Below are 21,365 nucleotides of genomic sequence, written 5' to 3' on the forward strand. Positions count from 1 at the left end.
TTGGGATATAAGTCATTAACTTCCGAATGCGAAAATATTTTGTGGAGCCCAACCGACATAGGTAGGAATGATCATCAAAATAAAATAAGAGAAATCAGAGCTTGAACAGAAAGGTTTAGGTGTTAGTTTTTCCCGCGCGCTGTTTGGGAGTGGAATGGTACAGAGATAGTATGATTGTGGTTCGATGAACCCTCTGCCAAGCACTTAAATGTGAATTGCAGAGTAATCACGTAGGTGTAGATGTAGAATTGCCAATGTTCCGACCTGGACTTTCCATTGTTAGTATCATTTTGACACAATGCCAAACTGTAAAAATTCTCAAATTATTTGCTCACTATGCAGCCAAACTACAGAAATGTATGATCACTGGATGACTACCATGAAATGAATGATCTGAACATTATTTCCTCTTGTGTTACTGAACGGATGCTCTCTGGACACATGAATGCAAGAAAATGTTCATAGCAAACAGAAACAAACAAATAACATTAGATTTTTGGTGAACTTCAGGAGCCAGTCACATCATTTAAGTATTTTGCATGTAATACACCATGGCAATAAGAAAGGCAGCAAACATGCCAATGAGTACAAGCAAGGGCATATCTGAATGACACAGTATTGCTTCAGTATTTGGAATCCTCATCAAGTAGGCATGACGGCAGGCACTGAAAGAATTACAAGTGCACAACTAAGATTGTAATAGATAGTTATATACCATACAGAAGGTTAACATAAATACTGAGGAAATAAAAATAAAAATGGCCAGAAAAAAGTTAAGGCTGTTCTTGAGAAACCCTGATTTATACATCTGATATTCCTGGTGCAACAATTCAGTTGGCTCCATCCGATCTCATACATATGAAACTGGAACAGCTCCCATAATCTGATTTATTAATCACTCAATCATACCTAGTTTAATGACTATGAAGTCACATCTTCATGTGAAAAGTGGATGAACCTCAAATTGTGATTAGATTTCCTTGATGGTAAATAATAGATGTCACCTATCTGACTGCTCGAAAGAGACGTATAAAAAAAAAATACACCCACAAGTCATAAAATGACGACCACGAGGCAAGATGTGTTGTGCTGATGTCCTGGACATTTCACCTGGGGTGTCCTCACTCCGCCTTGCTGGGTTTTGTCGTACCTCACGCCCTCTGTCATTTTATGGATGACAAGTGCATTTTTTTTTTGTATGCTAATTTCAAGCAGGATGATGGGCAGTCTATTATTTACCCTCATGGAGATCTAATTACAATTCAGGTTCACCTGTTTTTCCACCTGCAGATGTCATGATGGTCAGTGAACTAGTTACGATTATGGGATTAGTAAATCCATTTCTGGCAGTTGTTGCATTTTTTTTATTACTTGAAATACATTACTGCAGCTGTGGTTGTCCCACATACCATGTTATTTGCAACCAGGAAGTTATCTATCTCAAACATTTGACCGAAGAAAATCAGCCGCTGTGCTGACTAAATCAGAACAGCTGATTTCTGGACACTGTATAGTTGGCAACTAAAAAACTCAAATTTTGTGATAAAGAGAATGTAGACGTGAATTCTGCCACAACATGTGGTTACCTAATAACTGCTGTTACATAGCAAATTGTATTCAGATGAACTATTTTACTTGATATAGTTTGAAACTGCTGCATTTTCCGCATGTAAATATAGAAAATGTAATGTATTTTTGGCTGTAGGTCTGTTGAACATAACCTGGTGAAGCTCAATGTTGGTGCAAGAACATGTCTGCGAAATAGAAAGTGGATGAATGTAAGTATGTACTGGCATGATTGGAGCCTTGTTGATTGTCAATGGCTTAATGGTCTCAATACACATGGTATAACTCAAAGAAGGACTCAGCCATGGGATCTATTATCTTACAAGAAGGAAGGTATGATTGCTGGCTACCTAAAGCTCAAAGTTAGAACTATCACTATGTTCACATGCAACACAACTTCTGAAAGACAAAAACCGAATTTAAGAAACCGTTTCTTGCTGCCATGTTTATACAGGGTGACACAGAGAAACAGGAACATTTCCACAATCCAATAAAACTAGAAGTGATGAAGGAAAGAAATTGCATTCATAGTAATTGAAACCTTACAACTTAGCCATTTATGAAGCATTGATGTCATTTATAATTTTTAAAAATTACATCTTTTACATGGTGTCGCCCTGTATGAATACATTCGTGAACTCTGCTGTTGAGATTCCTAATTGACCGCTGCAACATCTCAGCTGGGATATTGTGAACTGCATCCCGAATTCTCTGTTTTCACTCATCCAGGATTCTTGGTCGAGTCATGTAGGCTTTGCTCCTGAGGTAGCCCCACAAGAAAAAAAAAAAAAAAATCACAAACAGATAAATGTGGCGATCTAATGGGCCAGGGAATGTTACCGAATCGTGAGATCACACAGTTGCCATCCAATTCTTGGAAATATGCCACTGATTGCTGTGCAGTTTGCGATGTCACTTGGTCCTGCTGAAACCAGGCTTCTTGAATGTTTGGGAAGTTGTTCAATGTAGGTGTAACAAAAGTTTGTAATGTCTCCACGTAACGACTGTCATTGACAGTTATTGAGTTTCCCTGTTCATTTGTGAAAAAATACAATCCGACAATCCCATGTAATGAAACATCACACCATACTGCCACTTTACTAGCGTGTGAATGGCGCTCATGAATGTCATTAGGATTTGTGTTTGCCTCAGTAACGGTAGTTCCGTTTATTCACATAACCTGTGAGATGAAAATGTGCCCTCATCTGACATCCACAACTTGTTTAGAAATTCATAGTCATTGTTTATTTTTGTTATCATTTGTTGACAGAATCCTAATCGTAACCAGTAATTGTTGTCCTTCAATTGTCGCACCATCTGTAGTTTGTATGGAAGAAATTTTAAATCAAGATGATGAATTCTGTGAACACTCTCCTAGGACATTCCAACCACTGCTGCTTGCTTACGAACTGAACACCATGGACTCCTTAAGAAAGGTTCGCATACAACATCAAAGTTTGCTGGAGAACACACACTTCTTGGTCGTCCTATTGGTTTCTTCTTGACGGCAGATCCAGTCTCTTCAAAGTTATTACGAAGTTATTAATTCAACATTTTATCGCGTGTTTCGATGGAACGGCATCATGATGAACAGCACCATCCTGAATTATAAAAATGTCGAAACTCCTCTGCACCAACATTTTATAAAACATTTTTATGGCTAACGCATACTGTTGTCCATTCCACTGATCCATAATTACTGAAACGGCGGACTGTTTACTCACTAACTGTCACAAATTCGCAGTGGTGCCACCTGCCCATGGCTGCCACTACCCATTTCAACATTCCCGTTACTCTGTGTCACCCTGTATGTTAAGGACTGAAGCAGTTTTGGTACACTGATAAAATAGTGCATGTGGAAATCTTGAAAGGCTGACATGGCAAGAAGCCACAATTTCTTCACATTAGTATGAAATGTATATTTAAGTTTATAGGCCACAATTTTATTAGCATACACAGGTAGACAAATAAATGTAACTAGTATTTAAATTATAGTTGACTGACCGTTCAGTCCAATTAATCTTTTTAATTTACTGCAAAAATCTTGCTAACCCATTAGCAATAATAAAATGTGAGACATAAGAAAAAAAGGGTAATTCAGTATATTAACAGTAAATGTGCTTACCGTCATTGACTGCAAATGCCGTGTAGTGACCAGAGCCAGCACTGAAATGAAAACACATTATGTAGGTGAACAATTCTATTTACAATTAGCAGAAACTCTAAAACAAATCTTCAACAGCAGAAATCTCAGAGATTATTATATAAATAGTCAGAAGTATCTGTAAAATTCAGCTCCTGTTATTACTCGATCTATGTAAAAATAGCTGCAACTTATTAGTAATCACCCTCATCTTTTTCTAAATTACAACACACAATAACTTTCATTTATGCTGGCTCTATTACTTTATTTAATTCTTCTTTCTTTTGCTAACTGTTTTATGTTATTCTGTCTTTGCTTCCACATTCTCTTTCCTTATATGTGTTAGACACACATTCACACTCCAAATATTTGTAGTATTTCACACGTAAGAGCATTCCTATAACACTGCCCTCAGCTCTTAACAAGTTAACAAGAAACACACACGTAGGATGGTTTGCATGTTTTCACTCTCTCTAAAAAAAGGTTATAGAAGTAAGAAATGTCAAGCATTTTCCAATATAACTCCTAACTCCTTTTTTGCAAGTGAGTTCTTAATCAGCATCAACATACGCTACCTTAGGCATTAATGCCAGTTCTGTAAGTATTGCACCTTTCTTTTGTCTATAAGTTTTTCCATGCAATATACTGAACATTTCCCATTGTGTACGCATTTTGAACTGTACCAAATATTGAGATTCACTGTGACATGTCATTTCAGAACTGAAGACGCCAGTACCTAGGATTTTCACGTACAGGGTGATTATAATTACGGTTAAATTTTCAAAATGCTTTAGAAATAAACATCACTGGTAAGAATGATGTCAAATTACAATGGAATATTATCGGAGAAGGGCGAAAACATATGGCAGAAGAACAAAAAAATAGTGTGAAAATTGATCAATAGACGGTGCTGTATGTGTCAGAATACGTAAATGAAAACACCTGCCATGTGTACAACCCACTGATGTTGGTATAAACACGTCGGGTATGCTACTTTACTTTCATGTTGCGACATTCGCCATGACTGTCTCAATGCAGGACTGCATTCTGCTTGTAAAGCTGTATTACAAGAATGATGACTGTGCACGTATCGCTCTGCTGAAGTTCCGGGCACTGAAGGGTTTGAAAAAAGGCTTTGGTCCAATGACTGCTGTGGGTCTGAAGAAAATGATTCTGAAATTCAAAAACATGGGTTCTTTTGGTGTGCAAACTGGTAGATGGAGGAAACGAATTGATAGTAGATAGTGTCGGAAGTTCCATGCGGCTTTTCGCGGATGATGCTGTAGTATACAGAGAAGTTGCTGCATTAGAAAATTGTAGCGAAATACAGGAAGATCTGCAGCGGATAGGCACTTGGTGCAGGGAGTGGCAACTGACCCTTAACATAGACAAATGTAATGTATTGCGAATACATAGAAAGAAGGATCCTTTATTGTATGATTATATGATAGCGGAACAAACACTGGTAGCAGTTACTTCTGTAAAATATCTGGGAGTATGCGTACGGAACGATTTGAAGTGGAATGATAATATAAAATTAATTGTTGGTAAGGCGGGTACCAAGTTGAGATTCATTGGGAGAGTGCTTAGAAAATGTAGTCCATCAACAAAGGAGGTGGCTTACAAAACACTCGTTCGACCTATACTTGAGTATTGCTCATCAGTGTGGGATCCGTACCAGGTCGGGTTGACGGAGGAGATAGAAAAGATCCAAAGAAGAGCGGCGCGTTTCGTCACCGGGTTATTTGGTAACCGTGATAGCGTTACGGAGATGTTTAATAAACTCAAGTGGCAGACTCTGCAAGAGAGGCGCTCTGCATCGCGGTGTAGCTTGCTCGCCAGGTTTCGAGAGGGTGCGTTTCTGGATGAGGTATCGAATATATTGCTTCCCCCTACCTATACCTCCCGAGGAGATCACGAATGTAAAATTAGAGAGATTAGAGCGCGCACGGAGGCTTTCAGACAGTCGTTCTTCCCGCGAACCATACGCGACTGGAACAGGAAAGGGAGGTAATGACAGTGGCACGTAAAGTGCCCTCCGCCACACACCGTTGGGTGGCTTGCGGAGTATCAATGTAGATGTAGATGTAGATGTAGTGGAAGCACTGGCCACAGCAAAGTAGGAGGAGACAAGTGGTTGTATGCAAACGTGTAGTACACGATGAACTGCCTGAACATTAGACATACCTGTGAACATGGTGCGTAAAACCCTACGAAACATCCTCCTTTGCTATCCATTCGGAATTACCCATGTGCAGAAGTTGCTTTCTGCTGACCTCCCAGCAAGAGAGACCTTTGCTTTAGAATTTCTTTCTCACATGGAAGTGGACAATAATTGGCCGTGGAAGATTTTGTGGACAGACAGAGCCCACTTCTATCTGACAGAATATGTCAATACGCAGAACTGTCGAATATGGGCAACGGAAAATCCACAAGTGAATCAACCAGTATCACTTCATCCTGAAAAGGTCCCTGTGTGGAGTGGGTTTATGGCATAATTTATCATAGGGTGATATTTTTTCGAAGAGACAGATGCTTCCGGTCCTGTTACCTGTATTGTCACTGGTAAGTGCTATGAGTGTCTTTTGCACAGCCACGTCATTCCAGCTCTCCAACAGTGTGGACAGTATCATTTTAATGCAAGATGGTGCACCTCCGCACATCGCACATCCAGTTAAGCAGCTGCTGAAGCAGCCCTTTGGAAATGCTTGAATTATCAGCCGCCATTTCCCTATAGTCTCGCCGTCCTGATTACCTGATCTTGATCCATGTCACTTCTGGCTGTGGGCCTATCTGAAAGATGTGTTCAGTGTTCCGATTGCAAACTTAGCTGCATTTAAGGCACGCATTGCGCAACACATTCTGAACGTGACCCCGGAACACTTCGATTAGTTGTGGAGCTTACTGTTTCTCAATTTCAACTTGTTGCAAAATATGGTGGACAGGATATTAAAAATGTTTTGTGCCAGTCACATGGAAATTAATAATCCGATCTGATTTTGACTGATGCTTTTTACGCGGTTTTTGGTCCCAGGACAATTAAAAGCCAATGTGAGTGATATTTTTTATGCTGTTTTTGGCCTCAGGACAATTAAAAACTGATTTTCCCATCTGATGTAATATGATCTTGCCATGGTGGATGGGCTTATGTAACTAACAGTATCACACCAGTACATCCATGCACACTGAGTGGTACAGTTTGTTTAATGTCAAATGTACACCTTAGGCATTGTTGTATGATTCATCATCTGTAGTTGATCGCTATTAAATTACGATGCTTACAGCCCATTGGGGCTGCCCTCCAGTACCAAATTGGTGATCCCTTGATGCCTCAGAACATCTCCTACCAACCGATCCCTTCTTCTAGTCAAGTTGTGCCACAAACTCCTCTTCTCCCCAATTCTATTCAATACCTCCTCATTAGTTATGTGATCTACCCAACTAATCTTCAGCATTCTTCTGTAGCACCACATTTCGAGATCTTCTATTCTCTTCTTGTCCAAACTAGTTATCGTCCATGTTTCACTTCCATACATGGCTACACTCCATACATATACAGGGTGTATACATGGACAAAGAAAAAAAATTCCCGGATTTTTCCCGGATTTCCCGGTTAAAAATACACTTTCTCCCGGGTGAAAATAAACTATTCCAGTGTTCCTAAGTTACTGTATACTTTTCCTCGGCACTGTAAAACTTATCAGTCATTTGAATGTTTGTGGTTTTATACGCCGATGAAAACAAAACTCGTGGGAGGGGGGGGACACGTTTTGGAAAGATCTTTGATGTGCAGCAACATGTACACTGCATATTTTCGTGTTACCAAGGTATGAATGGGAATTCCGCCAAACACTCCATGTCACTTTCCAAGGAATTGCAATCAAGATTGCGACATGCTTTTGTAAGCCAGTCATAGTTCATGTCACGTGAGCTCGACAGCTGATGACAGTGTAGGACACGTGATGTAGTCAGCCAATAGCAAGATCACTCTTAAGTAGTGCGAACACACAAATAAGAAAAGTTAATGGTTTAAATTAATATACATAGTGTTGCTACAAGAAAAACAAAGGTTTTACATATAATCGTGATCTCTAAGATCAATAAGCTGTAAGAGAAGCTAAGCTTCCACATATAATGTTGATCTTTTTGCGCGTGTTACACTTTGAGATATATCACACTAATGTGTACTACTAAAATTTTTAGTAACGACGTAAGTGTCTGATCTTCTGAGCTCGAAATTCTTCTAGATAGTCTTACTCAAAGAGTTGATTTTTAATTGAGAGTTAAACGCTCTGTGATTTAAGAAATTCATAATACATTATCGCACATAGTTCATCTTATGTAAAAGGAAATTTAAGAACCTTCAACACAATCGAGGCGGGTTTTTAGTTTTTTAATATAATTTAAAGGAAATTTACTTTGAAAGTAACGCTTTTCAAACCACCATATTTTCCCGTGACCTGTTAGAAACTGATTCGTTTCAGCAGTTGCCAGAGAGCGCCATGTAACAGGCGCCACTGCTCTTGGGCAGCTACGATGACGCAGGAAGCTATTACATTCGTACGTGTAAAACATTAAAAGATCTGCAATATGTTACAAAAGAAACAAGGCATCAGAGGATACTTCAAGAGCATCGGAATTTCGTGAACCATACTAAAATACATAATTCGGCTGAATGTACACATTCGTATGTCCAGTTTCGGATGGTAATTTTCTTGATTACCAGTACTGTATTATCTCATGTTTGATTCTTTATTATGACATAATACCATGCGAGCTAGGAGATGGAAAATGTGCACTTGAAATGCAGCGAATAGTTTAAACTAGCCAACAGTGCGAAATGAAACACTTCATTTCAAATAAATTGACTGCCTCAGCGCTAAAGATTAATAAAAGCCAAATCTCTTTAGCAAACCGACAAAAATAAGTTCATTGTTGTGCAAGGTGATTAATGCTTGACTGTCAGAAAGATGGAAATAAAACCTGAAACTAATAACATATTTTAGTTTCCGTAATTATGCGAATGTATTTTAATTCATTTGATAGCTCCAAACCACAGAAATCCGTTTTGTTTTCATTTAATGTGAGGGCAATAAATGAAGAGGAAACAGCAAAATCACTAAACGTAAACACGGGTTACACGGAGACTACCCACCTCCCCACTACAGCTCAGATTTATCTGCGCATCAGCCCCGTATCTACGATATTTCTGAACCGGGACAATAGTAGATAGCGCCACCCAGCCACACATCCATAGGCAGAAGCGGGTGAAGTTACTACCCATACGTGACACAACTGCGCATGCACAAGAGCCCGCCCGCAATTACTCAAACGAGTCTAATGTACACAGCTGTCACGTCACGCTCATCGAAGGCAATTTGTTGTTAGGAGGCATTGCATAGTCTTCCTAAAGCCTTTGACACACTTTGCTGTTGGCAGACGCTTGTATGAGCACTATGTTTTGCTGTTGTATATGGCGCATTTACTGTGCTACTTACGTTTTATTTTCATTATTTTTTTTCTCGTTCATGTTTTGTTGCTGCAGTATTATTCTGCAGAAGCGGGGTACAGTAAAATTATTTGTTGGAGAATTGGTTCTTACCAGGCAAATTCACAAAAATTTCACTGAAAACTAAAACAAAGAAAAATTCCCGGAATTCACAAAAATTCCCGGGTTTTTCCCGGTTTTCTCCCGGATGAAAAAATTCCCGGGTTTTTCCTGGATCTCCTGGTTGTCCCGGGTCGTATACACCCTGATATACTTTCAGAAACGACTTCCTGACACTTAAATCTATACTCGATGTTAACAAATTTCTATTCTTCAGAAACGCTTTCCTTGCCATTGCCAGTCTACATTTTATATCCTCTCTACTTCGACCATCATCAGTTATTTTGCTCCCCAAATAGCAAAACTCCTTTACTACTTTAAGTGTCTCATTTCCTAATCTAATTCCCTCAGCATCTCCCGACTCAATTCAAAATGTTATATAATATTGAAAAAGCTGTTAATACGAATAATACCCAAGACTGGTGTGGTTTCTCGATCGGATTACATCTATTTTGTCACTGTCAGCTATATAAAACAAAATACGCCTTTCTAATATTGCAGCAATTTTGTAACACACATCAAATAAACGAGGCTGTTCTGGCACAGATGGTCATTTTTATAACACGACAAAATATAATTCACGAAGTACCAATATCATATGCCCGTAAGGTCTACTACAAGAGAAAAGCTTTATATTAGGAAATAGTTTCACATTTCATTCACACGCACCAGTTTCTCAAGCAAGAGATCGAAGAGTAGTATTAGAAAATTTTTATATAAATTTTGAATAGTCTTATTCTTTCGTAATCAGTGTGATGTTCCTGTTTCTTCTACTTCCTCGCCTAACAATCTTGTCATCAAGAATTCTCTAGCTATTCCTGCTATTGTCAAAATTTGTTTGCCAATTAACTTCACAAACCCTGCCAGAAGCACAGGTTTAGTTATCTCACGATTATTCTCCGGTTAGGCGTTGTTACGTATTCATGCAACACATTTTTCGCGTTACTTGTACACTATAAGCGTATTCAATAATCAACTTATGAGCCATTCAGAAATCAACTTAAAATGTGTTCAGAAACCTACAGGGATGCATTTCAAAGTCATATGAATAATATATTAAAAACAAAGATTCCATGACTTACCAAACAGGAAAGCGCTGGTAGATAGACACAATAAAAAAACACACACACACAAAATTTCAAGCTTTCGCAACCAACGGTTGCTTCGTAAGGAAAGAGGGAAGGAGAGGGAAAGACGAAAGGATGTGGGTTTTAAGGGAGAGGGTAAGGAGTCATTCCAATCCCGGGAGCGGAAAGACTTACCTTAGGGGGAAAAAAGGACAGGTACACACACACACACACACACACACACACACACACACACACATATATATATACAGACACAAGCAGACATATTTAAAGGCAAGGAGTTTGGGCAGAGATGTCAGTCGAGGCGGAAGTGCAGAGGCAAAGATGATGTTGAATGACAGGTGAGGTATGAGTGGCGGCAACTTGAAATTAGCGGAGGTTGAGGCCTGGTGGATAATGGGAAGAGAGGATATATTGAAGGACGAGTTCCCATCTCCGGAGTTCTGATAGGTTGATGTTAGTGGGTAGTATCCAGATAATCCGGACGGTGTAACACTGTGCCAAGATGTGCTGGCTGTGCACCAAGGCATGTTTAGCTACAGGGTGATCCTCATTACCAACAAACACTGTCTGTCTGTGTCCATTCATGTGAATGGACAGTTTGTTGCTGGTCATTCCCACATAGAAAGCGTCACAGTGTAGGCAGGTCAGTTGGTAAATCACGTGGGTGCTTTCACACGTGGCTCTGCCTTTGATCGTGTACACCTTCCGGGTTACAGGAATGGAGTAGGTTGTGGTGGGAGGGTGCATGGGACAGGTTCTACACCGGGGGCGGTTACAAGGGTAGGAGCCAGAGGGTAGGGAAGGTGGTTTGGGGATTTCATAGGGATGAACCAAGAGGTTACGAAGGTTAGGTGGACAGCGGAAAGACACTCTTGGTGGAGTGAGGAGGATTTCATGAAGGATGGATCTCATTTCGGGGCAGGATTTGAGGAAGTCGTATCCCTGCTGGAGAGCCACATTCAGAGAGTGATCCAGTCCCGGGAAGTATCCTGTCACAAGTGGGGCACTTTTGGGGTTCTTCTGTGAGAGGTTCTGGGTTTGAGGGGATGAGGAAGTGGCTCCGGTTATTTGCTTCTGTACCAGATCGGGAGGGTAGTTGTGGGATGCGAAAGCTGTTTTCAGGTGGTTGGTGTAATGGTTCAGGGATTCAGGACTGGAGCAGATTCGTTTGCCACGAAGGCCTAGGCTGTAGGGAAGGGACCGTTTGATATGGAATGGGTGGCAGCTGTCATAATGGAGGTACTGTTGCTTAATTTACCAACTGACCTGCCTACATTGTGACGCTTTCTATGTGGGTATGACCAGCAACAAACCGTCCATTCACATGAATGGACACAGGCAGACAGTGTTTGTTGGTAATGAGGATCACCCTGTGGCTGAACATGCCTTGGTGCACGGCCAGCACATCTTGGCACAGTGTTACACCGTCCGGGTTATCTGGATACTACCCACTAACACCAACCTATCAGAACTCCGGAGATGGGAACTCGCCCTTCAATATATCCTCTCTCCCCTTATCCACCAGGCCTCAACCTCCGCTAATTTCAAGTTGCCGCCACTCATACCTCACCTGTCATTCAACATCATCTTTGCCTCTGCACTTCCGCCTCGACTGACATCTCTGCCCAAACTCTTTGCTTTAAATATGTCTGCTTGTGTCTGTATATGTGTGTGTGTGTGTGTGTGTGTGTGTGTGTGTGTGTGTGTGTGTGTGTACCTGTCCTTTTTTTCCCCCTAAGATAAGTCTTTCCGCTCCCGGGATTGGAATGTCTCCTTACCCTCTCCCTTAAAACCCACATCCTTTCGTCTTTCCCTCTCCTTCCCTCTTTCCTAACGAAGCAACCGTTGGTTGCGAAAGCTTGAAATTTTGTGTGTGTGTTTTTTTATTGTGTCGATCTACCAGCGCTTTCCTGTTTGGTAAGTCACGGGATCTTTGTTTTTAATATATTTTTCCCATGTGGAATGTTTCTTTCTATTTTATTCATATGAATAATAGATAGACCAATGTGCACTGGATGCTAGGCACTTTGTGAAACAAGGTTTTTCCCCTCAAGAATATGAATTTGGCGCCCCCTTTTCCCAGTAGCATCTGGCTGCTTGCTCCGACCTCTCGCATAGCCAACAGCCACAGCCACATTCCTGTAGCCAGAAGCGGGAGAATCTACTACTCTAACGCGACTCAACTGTGCATGTGCAAGAGCCCCCTCTTAACTGCTAAAACAAATCTAATGTAAATAGTCGTGAAGTGACGCTCATCGGAGGCAATTCATTGGTATGAAGCATTGCATAGTCTTCCTAAAGCCTTTGACACATTTTGCTGTTGGCAGAAGCTTGCATGAGCACTGCAAGTCGTCGTACTGCGGCTTGTATGACATTCATTACGCCAGAGATTGCAATTGTGTGCAGCAAATGATGGCCACCACATTGAACATCTATTGGCCTGACATGTCGGGACACACTCTATTCCACTCCGGAAATGAAAACGGAAACCACGTGTCTACATGTACCTCGCCCCTCATGGTAATGTACATGTGCGTCAGTGAAAAAGACCAATGAAAAGGTGTCAGCATGTGGATGTGATGTGCTGTTCCAGTCTCTTCTGTACCTAAGGGCCATCACCATTCCCTTTGGATCCCTACGTAATTCGGTGCTCTCCGATACACACAATCGAACAGCGCAGGAGTGGTACTCAAGCGTCAACTTTAGGTTACAATATCTCCGGATGTAATTAACATTTTACAATGCAACAAACGGCACTGATTACGTATTTGTTTATATTTTCAGATGTGCTAACAAAACTAACGGGGTTCCATTTAAAAAAATGTAGGTTTGTGTTAAAAAACATACTTCCGTGCATTTTTTTATGGTTTATATTAACCAATTACACTAGCCCCTCTCCTCACGTTCAGTCTGTGGAATCGATTCGTCAGTATTTGATGTGGTTTACGAAATACATCCAGCGGCAATGTTAGGTGTGACACCCTGTATAACAAGTTCTTAGCTATGAACAATTGTGTATGGTGTATCTTTCACTAGTATAGTCACATAAAGAATTTAAGTATAGTGATATGCGATAGTAAAGTGTACAAATACTCATCCTTCAAAAGACGGCAGCAAGGATTCTATGCCATCTCACAAGTAACGAATTATGCAAAGGGGTAGTCAAGAGTAACAAATTATGTATACTGCCACCACTAGTATGGTGCAACAAGCACACCACTTTGTCCCCCAAAGGAACATGCATGGAAAAGTTGTGTGAACTTCATTACTTTCTCAAAGATGCACAGAAAAAAAATGTGAAGGTGTCAATGAATTCAATGGCACTTAAGATGATGTAAACAAACTTCAAAAATATTCCATTATCTCTTTGACAAAACATAAGCGATAATAGAACAAATTTGAACAAGAAAATGAAGTCCCAAATATTCTGATTATGTTCAGGCACTATCAGTAGAGACGTACAGCAGAACTGTTTAATAAGGATACCATATGTCAATCAGATTTTTGTAATTTTTTATATTTATAGCACACCGCCCTGTGGCTCTGTAGCACAACTGTTGCCTGCCATGTGGGTATCCTTTGTCCACTTCCCAGCCAAGGCAAATTTTTAAACAAGGTGTATGCTCTACAAGCCTTTGCACAATGCATTAAAATACATAAGCAAGCAAAAAATAGTAATAAAAAATAAATAACACAATTTAAAAAAAATCAATATCATCAGAGATGGGTAATCGCTGGTCTGAGTTTACTATGGGTCATTAGAATACCGAAGTCATTTAAATATAAAATTCCATCAAATATGTGCTAACATGTTTCTTAAGTGTCATATTTATGAAAATTGCTTGTGAGGGAACACAATAAAAATGCAGTATTTGTTCAGTGTGCTCAATGCCATAAAATTATTGTTTCATGTGTTTTTATGTTGCTCATCGTTGGACCACATGATACCACATCTGTGCTACAAAACATTAACGCAGTCCAAATAAACAGCAATTGATTTTTCATTTTTGTCCTAATTTTTTTAGGATAGTTTGACTATTTAAACACTCTCCATTAACAGCCTTTTATAAAAGATTGGTAATCAGCAATGGGTATGTGCAATGAAATCTGAAATTTTGCATACAATATGTAACTAGAAATAAGATGATACGCATTTTTCATAGATGATGACAACTAGGTGTTAATTAGCATATATTTGATGAATTTTACATTTGAATCATGTAGGTATATAACTGAATGAGAGAAAAAGGGGGGGGGGGGGGGGGCAAAAACAAGACTTGAAATAGCAAGCACCAGTGTCAAGTGATATCTGTGGTTTTTTTTTTAAATATATCTTGCATTTCACAGCAATGTTTAAAAATCCCCACTGGCAGGAACTGAACCCAGGCCATCCCAGGGACAAGCAAGCATTCTACCAAAAAGTCGCAAGGCCCCCCTACTATTTGTCTTAGCTTTAGTGAAATAAAGACAATTTAAAAACTTGAAAGTCAATTTTTTAGAGTTGCATGAACCCGCTTTGAATAACTAAATCAATATTATGAAAAGGGAAGTTGCTACTCACCATACAGAGGAGATGCTGAGTTGCAGATAGGCGCAACAAAAAGACTGTCCCAAATAAAAATTTTGGCCATTAAGGCCTTTGTCAACAATAGACACACACACACACACACACACACACACACACACACACACACACACACACACAGAGCTGCAGTCTCAGGCAACTGAAACCACACACAGTCCTGCGTGCGAGTTGCGTTTGCATTTGTGCACACACGTGTGTGTGTGTGTGTGTGTGTGTGTGTGTGTGTGTTTTGACAAAGGCCTTAATGGCCGAAAGCTTTATTTGCGACAGTCTTTTTGTTGTGCCTATCTGCGACTCAGCACCTCCACTATATTGTAAGTAGTTACTTTCCTTTTCGTAACAGTGTTACATTCCATCCTGAATTTTCCATTGCTTTGGGTAACTAAAATGTAAATGTAAATGTCGCGTGAATAGAGTCTCCCATCGGGTAGACCGTTCGCCGGGGGCAAGTCTTTCTATTTGACGCCACTTCGACGACTTGTGCATCAATGGGGATGAAATTATGATTATTAGGACAACACAATACCCAGTCCCTGAGCGGAGAAAAATCTCCGACCCAGCCGGAAATCAAACCTGGGCCCTTAGGATTGGCATTCCGTTGCACTGACCACACAGCTACCATGGGCGGACTTTGGGTAACTGATAGTTCTGAACATCACGTACTGCAAATATAAAAAGTTACAGACATCCTTTTTCCAGTTGGTCCTGTAAGAAACAACTGGCAGATTCATATTCCCACCTAAACCTTAGGATTTAGCAGTACAGTAGTTTCTACCAATTTAATACTTTATTGAGAAAAAAAATAAATAAATAAATAATAAAAAAAAAAAATCTTTAATGTGCTGGTCCCTGAAATGGGACTATTTCGTAGCACTAAATACAGAACATAAGCTACAAAACATTAATATGGTGGCTGTTCATTTCAGCCACTAATACGACAGCATTTTGCTCAAATTCGTAACACACTGCAAAAATCTTATGTGAGTTTCTATGTATTACATAATTAGTATGCTCCAAAATGTGGATGGTTAGGTTAGGCTAGTGTTGTTTAACGGCCCGTCGACAACGAGGTCATTAGAGACGGAGCGCAAGCTCGGGTTAGGGAAGGATGGGGAAGGAAGTCGGCCGTGCCCTTTCAAAGGAACCATCCCGGCATTTGCCTGAAATGATTTAGGGAAATCACGGAAAACCTAAATCAGGATGGCTGGAGACGGGAGTGAACCGCCGTCCTCCCGAATGAGAGTCCAGTGTGCTAACCACTGCGCCACCACCCAAAATGTGGAATTCTATGTTATGATTCAAAGAACATGTCCCACACCTTGTTCATGTCCTATGTGAGGATGGCTTATGCCAATATTACACATTAAAAGATCTGTTTGTCAAATCTAGGATGACACTCCAACTACTGACAGTAAAGCTGTTATGAATCCCAAGGTTGGTTTGAGCAACACACTGCTTTACTAAACTTGATCCTATTAGAGGTGCTATGCTGCTCTCTTATTTAAATAGTATTACTTTTTGAATCTAGGGCCTACAGTTTAACATGGACTCCAAACCACAGTGCATCTCTACATTTTTTCATATTAACAATCATTGTCAGAGGTGAAAAAAGTGATAGGTGACAGAAAAATCCTTCAGCCACTCATGCTGGAAAAAAAGGCAACAAATGTTAGCCAAAGAACCCAAGACAGAGGCCAACAGGCAACATAACCACAGCCTATTTAAGATACTGTCAAACTACTGCAGTTCACAAGCAAAGATTTTACCTAGTTAGTGTATAAACTCTTTTTTTTTCACGTTATATAGCTCTCAACAAATATGCATACAATAACTTGAACAAAATTGTGCATATTTCTAACACCAGGAGAGACTGGGACTGCCATTTGGCTAAGTGTTTCTCTTAAGTTGTAGATAATAGCCTCATTAGTGGGGATCAAACTGTATAAAAAAATTGGCTTGTTATTTATGGGGAGCTACTTTGAGGTACGATTTAACTAAGTCCTTTCAAGTAAGTATGTTATCTCATCAGTTTTTTCATATCAGAATAAATAATTCATACCTAATTTATGATTGTTATTTCATGGAGTGTCCACTAGTTTTTTGTGACAAATTAAATATATGGCCATAATCCAAAACACCTCGTGTTGGTATTGTGTTATCCAAGGACAAACCAAACATACAACATATACAGTAACCATAGCAGAGAGTGTCACCTGAACAGACCCATACCTACATCTATACTCTGCAAACCACCATAAAGCGTATAGTAGACAGTACGTCCCGTTGTACCAGTGATTAGAGTTTATACCCGTTCCATTCACGTATGGAGCACTGGAAGAATAAATGACTGAATGCCTCTATGCATGCTACAATTATTCAAATCTTATCCTCACGATCCCTTTGTGAGTGATATGTAAGGGATTGTAGTATATTCCTAGAGTTGTCATTTAAAGCCAGTTCTTGAAACTTTGTTTGTAGACTTTCTTGGGATAGTTTATGTCTAAATAGATAAGGAAGTAACTAGGACTCAAAAGTCAACCTTTGTGATGGACTAAAATATAATGCGGATTTGTGTCACCGGAAGTTGTCGTTTAAAGTGATTAAGCATCGATCTTGAGAGCTGAGTGAAACTGAGTTTCCCGATTTTCTTATGTATACTCACAAACTCCTGTATACTTTATAACAGAGTAACAGACTGATCTCTTATGACTCCCATTTTATGGCAGCTTCCATCCAGGAGGTGGTGAGATCCTCCTTACTCGTCTTTGCATAGGCCACAGCCATATAACGCTTGGCTTTATGCTCTAGCAAGAAGACCCTCCAATGTTTTGTGCTTGTGGTGTACAGATTACGGTGCACCACATTTTACTAGACTGTTTTATTTTCAGACTGAGTGGCAGCAGCTGAACTGCCAAAAAATTTGCCTTGTATTTTAAATGACAATTGAATGTGGTATGGCTTTCAAGGCTTTGGAAATTGTCCTCACTGCTTCCTAAAAGTTTAGGGCAATGTTTTTAATGTGGTATCTGGGTAGCTTGCTCATCCATGCCATTTTTGTAACTGATTAGCCAACCAGATACTCCTGCAAATCTGCCTTAGCTTTCCTCTCGTCTTACTTAGACTTAGTTAACAGTTTTAAAACATCTGAACACCATCTTCTGTGATGTGAGAAAGTGTGACTGTGGGTGATCATGGGAGATATTTTATCTCAAATTGCTTTTCATCTCTTTCCTCACATTTTCTCCATTTTAACTACATGTTTTTCTACTAATTTTGTGTGTGTGTGTGTGTGTGTGTGTGTGTGTGTGTGCGCGCGCGCGCGAGCGCGCGTGCGCAAGCATGCGTGCATTTGTTGATAACCCCATCATTGGGATGAAAATCTGCGAAGCTTTCAGTTTTGTCTATATGAATTTTGACAACTTTTACTCCTTAAATTATTTACTTCCACCAGCATTTTTCAATACTATATTTACATGGAAGTAACAAATGGTTGAATGTTTCATAATACTATCTTACTGGCATGTTTGTTCCTCAACAACAGTACTACTGCTACAAATTCCAACAGCACACCGCAACACTGACTACATACTTTACTATAATATTACACTTTCCATGTCATTAGTGTTATACACTGTTTGCAATGGGCATACGCAATATAATAATGGCCCAAAACCTTCTGCATACTACATACTACTAAAGATTCAGAATGTTAATTTTGAGTAAATAGATACCCCAAAGTTGATCGACAGTAATTTCAGATAATAAGCTTCCACCAACAGAGAAATCCAATGCGCCAATGACGAATCTGCACAGGACGACATTTATGAGAGCTGCACCACGCACAGGCAGGAGGAAATCTGACGATACGACCCGCCAAGGAAGGTCCGACTTACACTCGCAAATTCCGGATGGAAATACTGACCAGTTGTACTGTACGTCACATATACCACCCTCTACGGACTCGTGGCTAAGCTGAGTAATAACAGTATCAGTTTAGAAGTGAGGGGATCTTGCAACATGGCGTGTTCATGTTTATATTTACTATATTTCTTGGCTTTTGTAGTACCACTCGATAAGAGCGCTAAATATGGATCGAGCCATGATTTTCTTGATGCGCAAGGAATCTATCACTTGAAAACTGGGTTTACTTCGTAGGAAAACGATGTATGGATGTTTTCCTACCTGCCTGTGACTGGTGCTGCCTTCTGTTGTCAATTTATACAATTATTGCCAAAGGAACATTAGCAAACGTAACAGCTGTTGTCACCAATGGCTGAGCCGGTACGTGATAACACTAACATAATTTCACGCATTTACTTATTCAGTTTCAGTTTCCCAGTGTGCTGTAATTCTGCTGCAACGTCACTTTTGTCATGCAATTTATCGAATGACCAAGAAATTTAGGATGCTCAAGAGAAAGAAATTGCTCAATAACTCACCTCACCCATTTTCTTGAAGAATAATTGTACAATACCACGATTTTAAAATACACGATCTATTAAATAACTAAAGTAAATATGAAAACTAAATCTATACTCCCAGTCTTTTATCAGTATGTATTACTCTTGAAGATATACCACTTACACATGTACCAGTGAAACTTTAAATAAAGGCTTAAATGGCCGTTTTATATGTCTGCCATGCTTCTAAGTGGTCAGTTTTCAAAGTGTTAAAAAGATCTTCAACATGAAGTTCCAAACAACTCACTACAATAACAAATAATTCACACAGAAAATCTGTACACCGAATCTACAACCAAGTAAGAATGGAACATTACATAGCACGTAACAGAAACAAAGTAGAGAATTATATGAAACATTGAAGAACAGTAAATAATTGATCACTATACAGTACTGTTAGAAATGGATCATACTTTGTCAAAATGTGACAGAAAGAGAGAGGAAGGAAGATGTGAGGGCAGAAGACAGAAGAAAATAGGAGAGTTTGCTCAACAGTCAGGTATAAGCTGAAGTAAGGAATTACTTTTGTAACTTTAAAACTCTTGTTGTGTGTGTCATGTTCCCATCTACGAAGACATTTGAAGATTCATACTTCTGCAAAATCATTATTCCAATGTTTCCCTTACTTCTTTGTTTTCAATCAACCTTTAAGATCCTAAACATGAATATTTGTCATTTGCCGATGTAGAAAATTGTCAAATCTGTTTCCTATTTCCTGTTTGAAACATTCATAATTCTCAAAGAAATCCAATATAGAAGTCTTATGTCATGAAAGATAACCCAAAAAAATTACTACTGAGGATGTTTCATTGTAATACTCACCCAGATCCATGATGGACAATAACAGCAGCCAAATCATATAAGTTGCTACCACTTCCTGATCTACGGGTATCGTGCAGATTGCTCAGCACATACTGTGACATGTCTAACGCAGTAACAGGAAATGATATATTTGTATCTATTTTCGTTCTGAAAAAGTTATGCCATCTGAATCTCTTCAAATGAAGACACAACACCTGGAAAACATATATGCACTTTCTGTAAAATCAAACTGTTATTCATTTTAACGTAAATTTATTTTTTCAGTAAGATAAACAAACAGCAAAGACAAATGAAAAAATTGCTCCTACACTTACATTTGGTAGCCGATGAATCCAGAAGCGTTTTGTTGACCGTTGTTTGCTCTTGCAAGTGCTACAGTAATACAGCTCAGTTTCAGCCAGTTCTTCAACTTCTATAAAACTTGTTAAACAATCTGAAATAAAAACAACCTCTTCAATATTAGAATCGTAAAAACAGAAAACAAAATGGACAAGTCCAATAAAATTTTTCGTTAAGATGATTGTTAACTTTTCATCCACTTAATAAAGCATGTAGAGACCTTAGCAAGTCTTGCAAATGATTGCTTACATCTCTTTTCATTTATTTAATGTGTGGGTTTACCATTTATGTGATATATTAGCAACAAGTGTAATGCAGCACACATTTCATTATGGGGATGTTGAAGATTATTACTCTGCAGTGTGGAATTATTGTGGCTGGATCTTAGTGAGGAGTGACCTAGGGACCTGTTTTAATAATGACATTCCAGAACTTACACTCATTGAGTACAAAGTGTCACACAAAGGTTTTGCGGCGCGGCACGCTCCTTTCTACCGCCCTGCCAGTGTCCAGCTATGTTCATTTGTCTAGCTAAAAGCTGTAGTAGAAAATACTAGAGCACTACTGTCTATTGCAGGTCGCAACATACATGGAATTGTCCGGTAAATGGGATGTGGCTAGCTACCGAAATAAAATTTTTAACTTGGCAATGTAAATTTTCAGGTGTATTTTTACGATAAAGATCACAGTTAACACTGCCAAACCCGTACTAAGTGGCAACACGCACACCACAATCACACACGTAGCCAGT

The 21,365-nt window shown here is 39.4% G+C and overlaps 1 protein-coding gene across 1 annotated transcript in view; it reads right to left on the minus strand.

Moving 5' to 3' along the window:
- LOC124622463 (ubiquitin carboxyl-terminal hydrolase 3-like) overlaps nt 1-21,365 on the minus strand; it is an 80,266-nt gene that overhangs the window by 7,014 nt on the left and 51,887 nt on the right. The window contains exons 8-10 of the mRNA XM_047148166.1: nt 20,590-20,708; nt 20,276-20,469; nt 3,692-3,732 (exon numbers count right to left, since the gene is read on the minus strand). Coding sequence (XP_047004122.1) covers nt 3,692-3,732; nt 20,276-20,469; nt 20,590-20,708 — 354 coding nt within the window. The remainder of the gene's footprint in view (nt 1-3,691; nt 3,733-20,275; nt 20,470-20,589; nt 20,709-21,365) is intronic.

This window comes from Schistocerca americana, chromosome 7 (genome assembly GCF_021461395.2).
Source record: "Schistocerca americana isolate TAMUIC-IGC-003095 chromosome 7, iqSchAmer2.1, whole genome shotgun sequence".
Classification (NCBI taxonomy): Eukaryota; Metazoa; Arthropoda; class Insecta; order Orthoptera; family Acrididae; genus Schistocerca; species Schistocerca americana.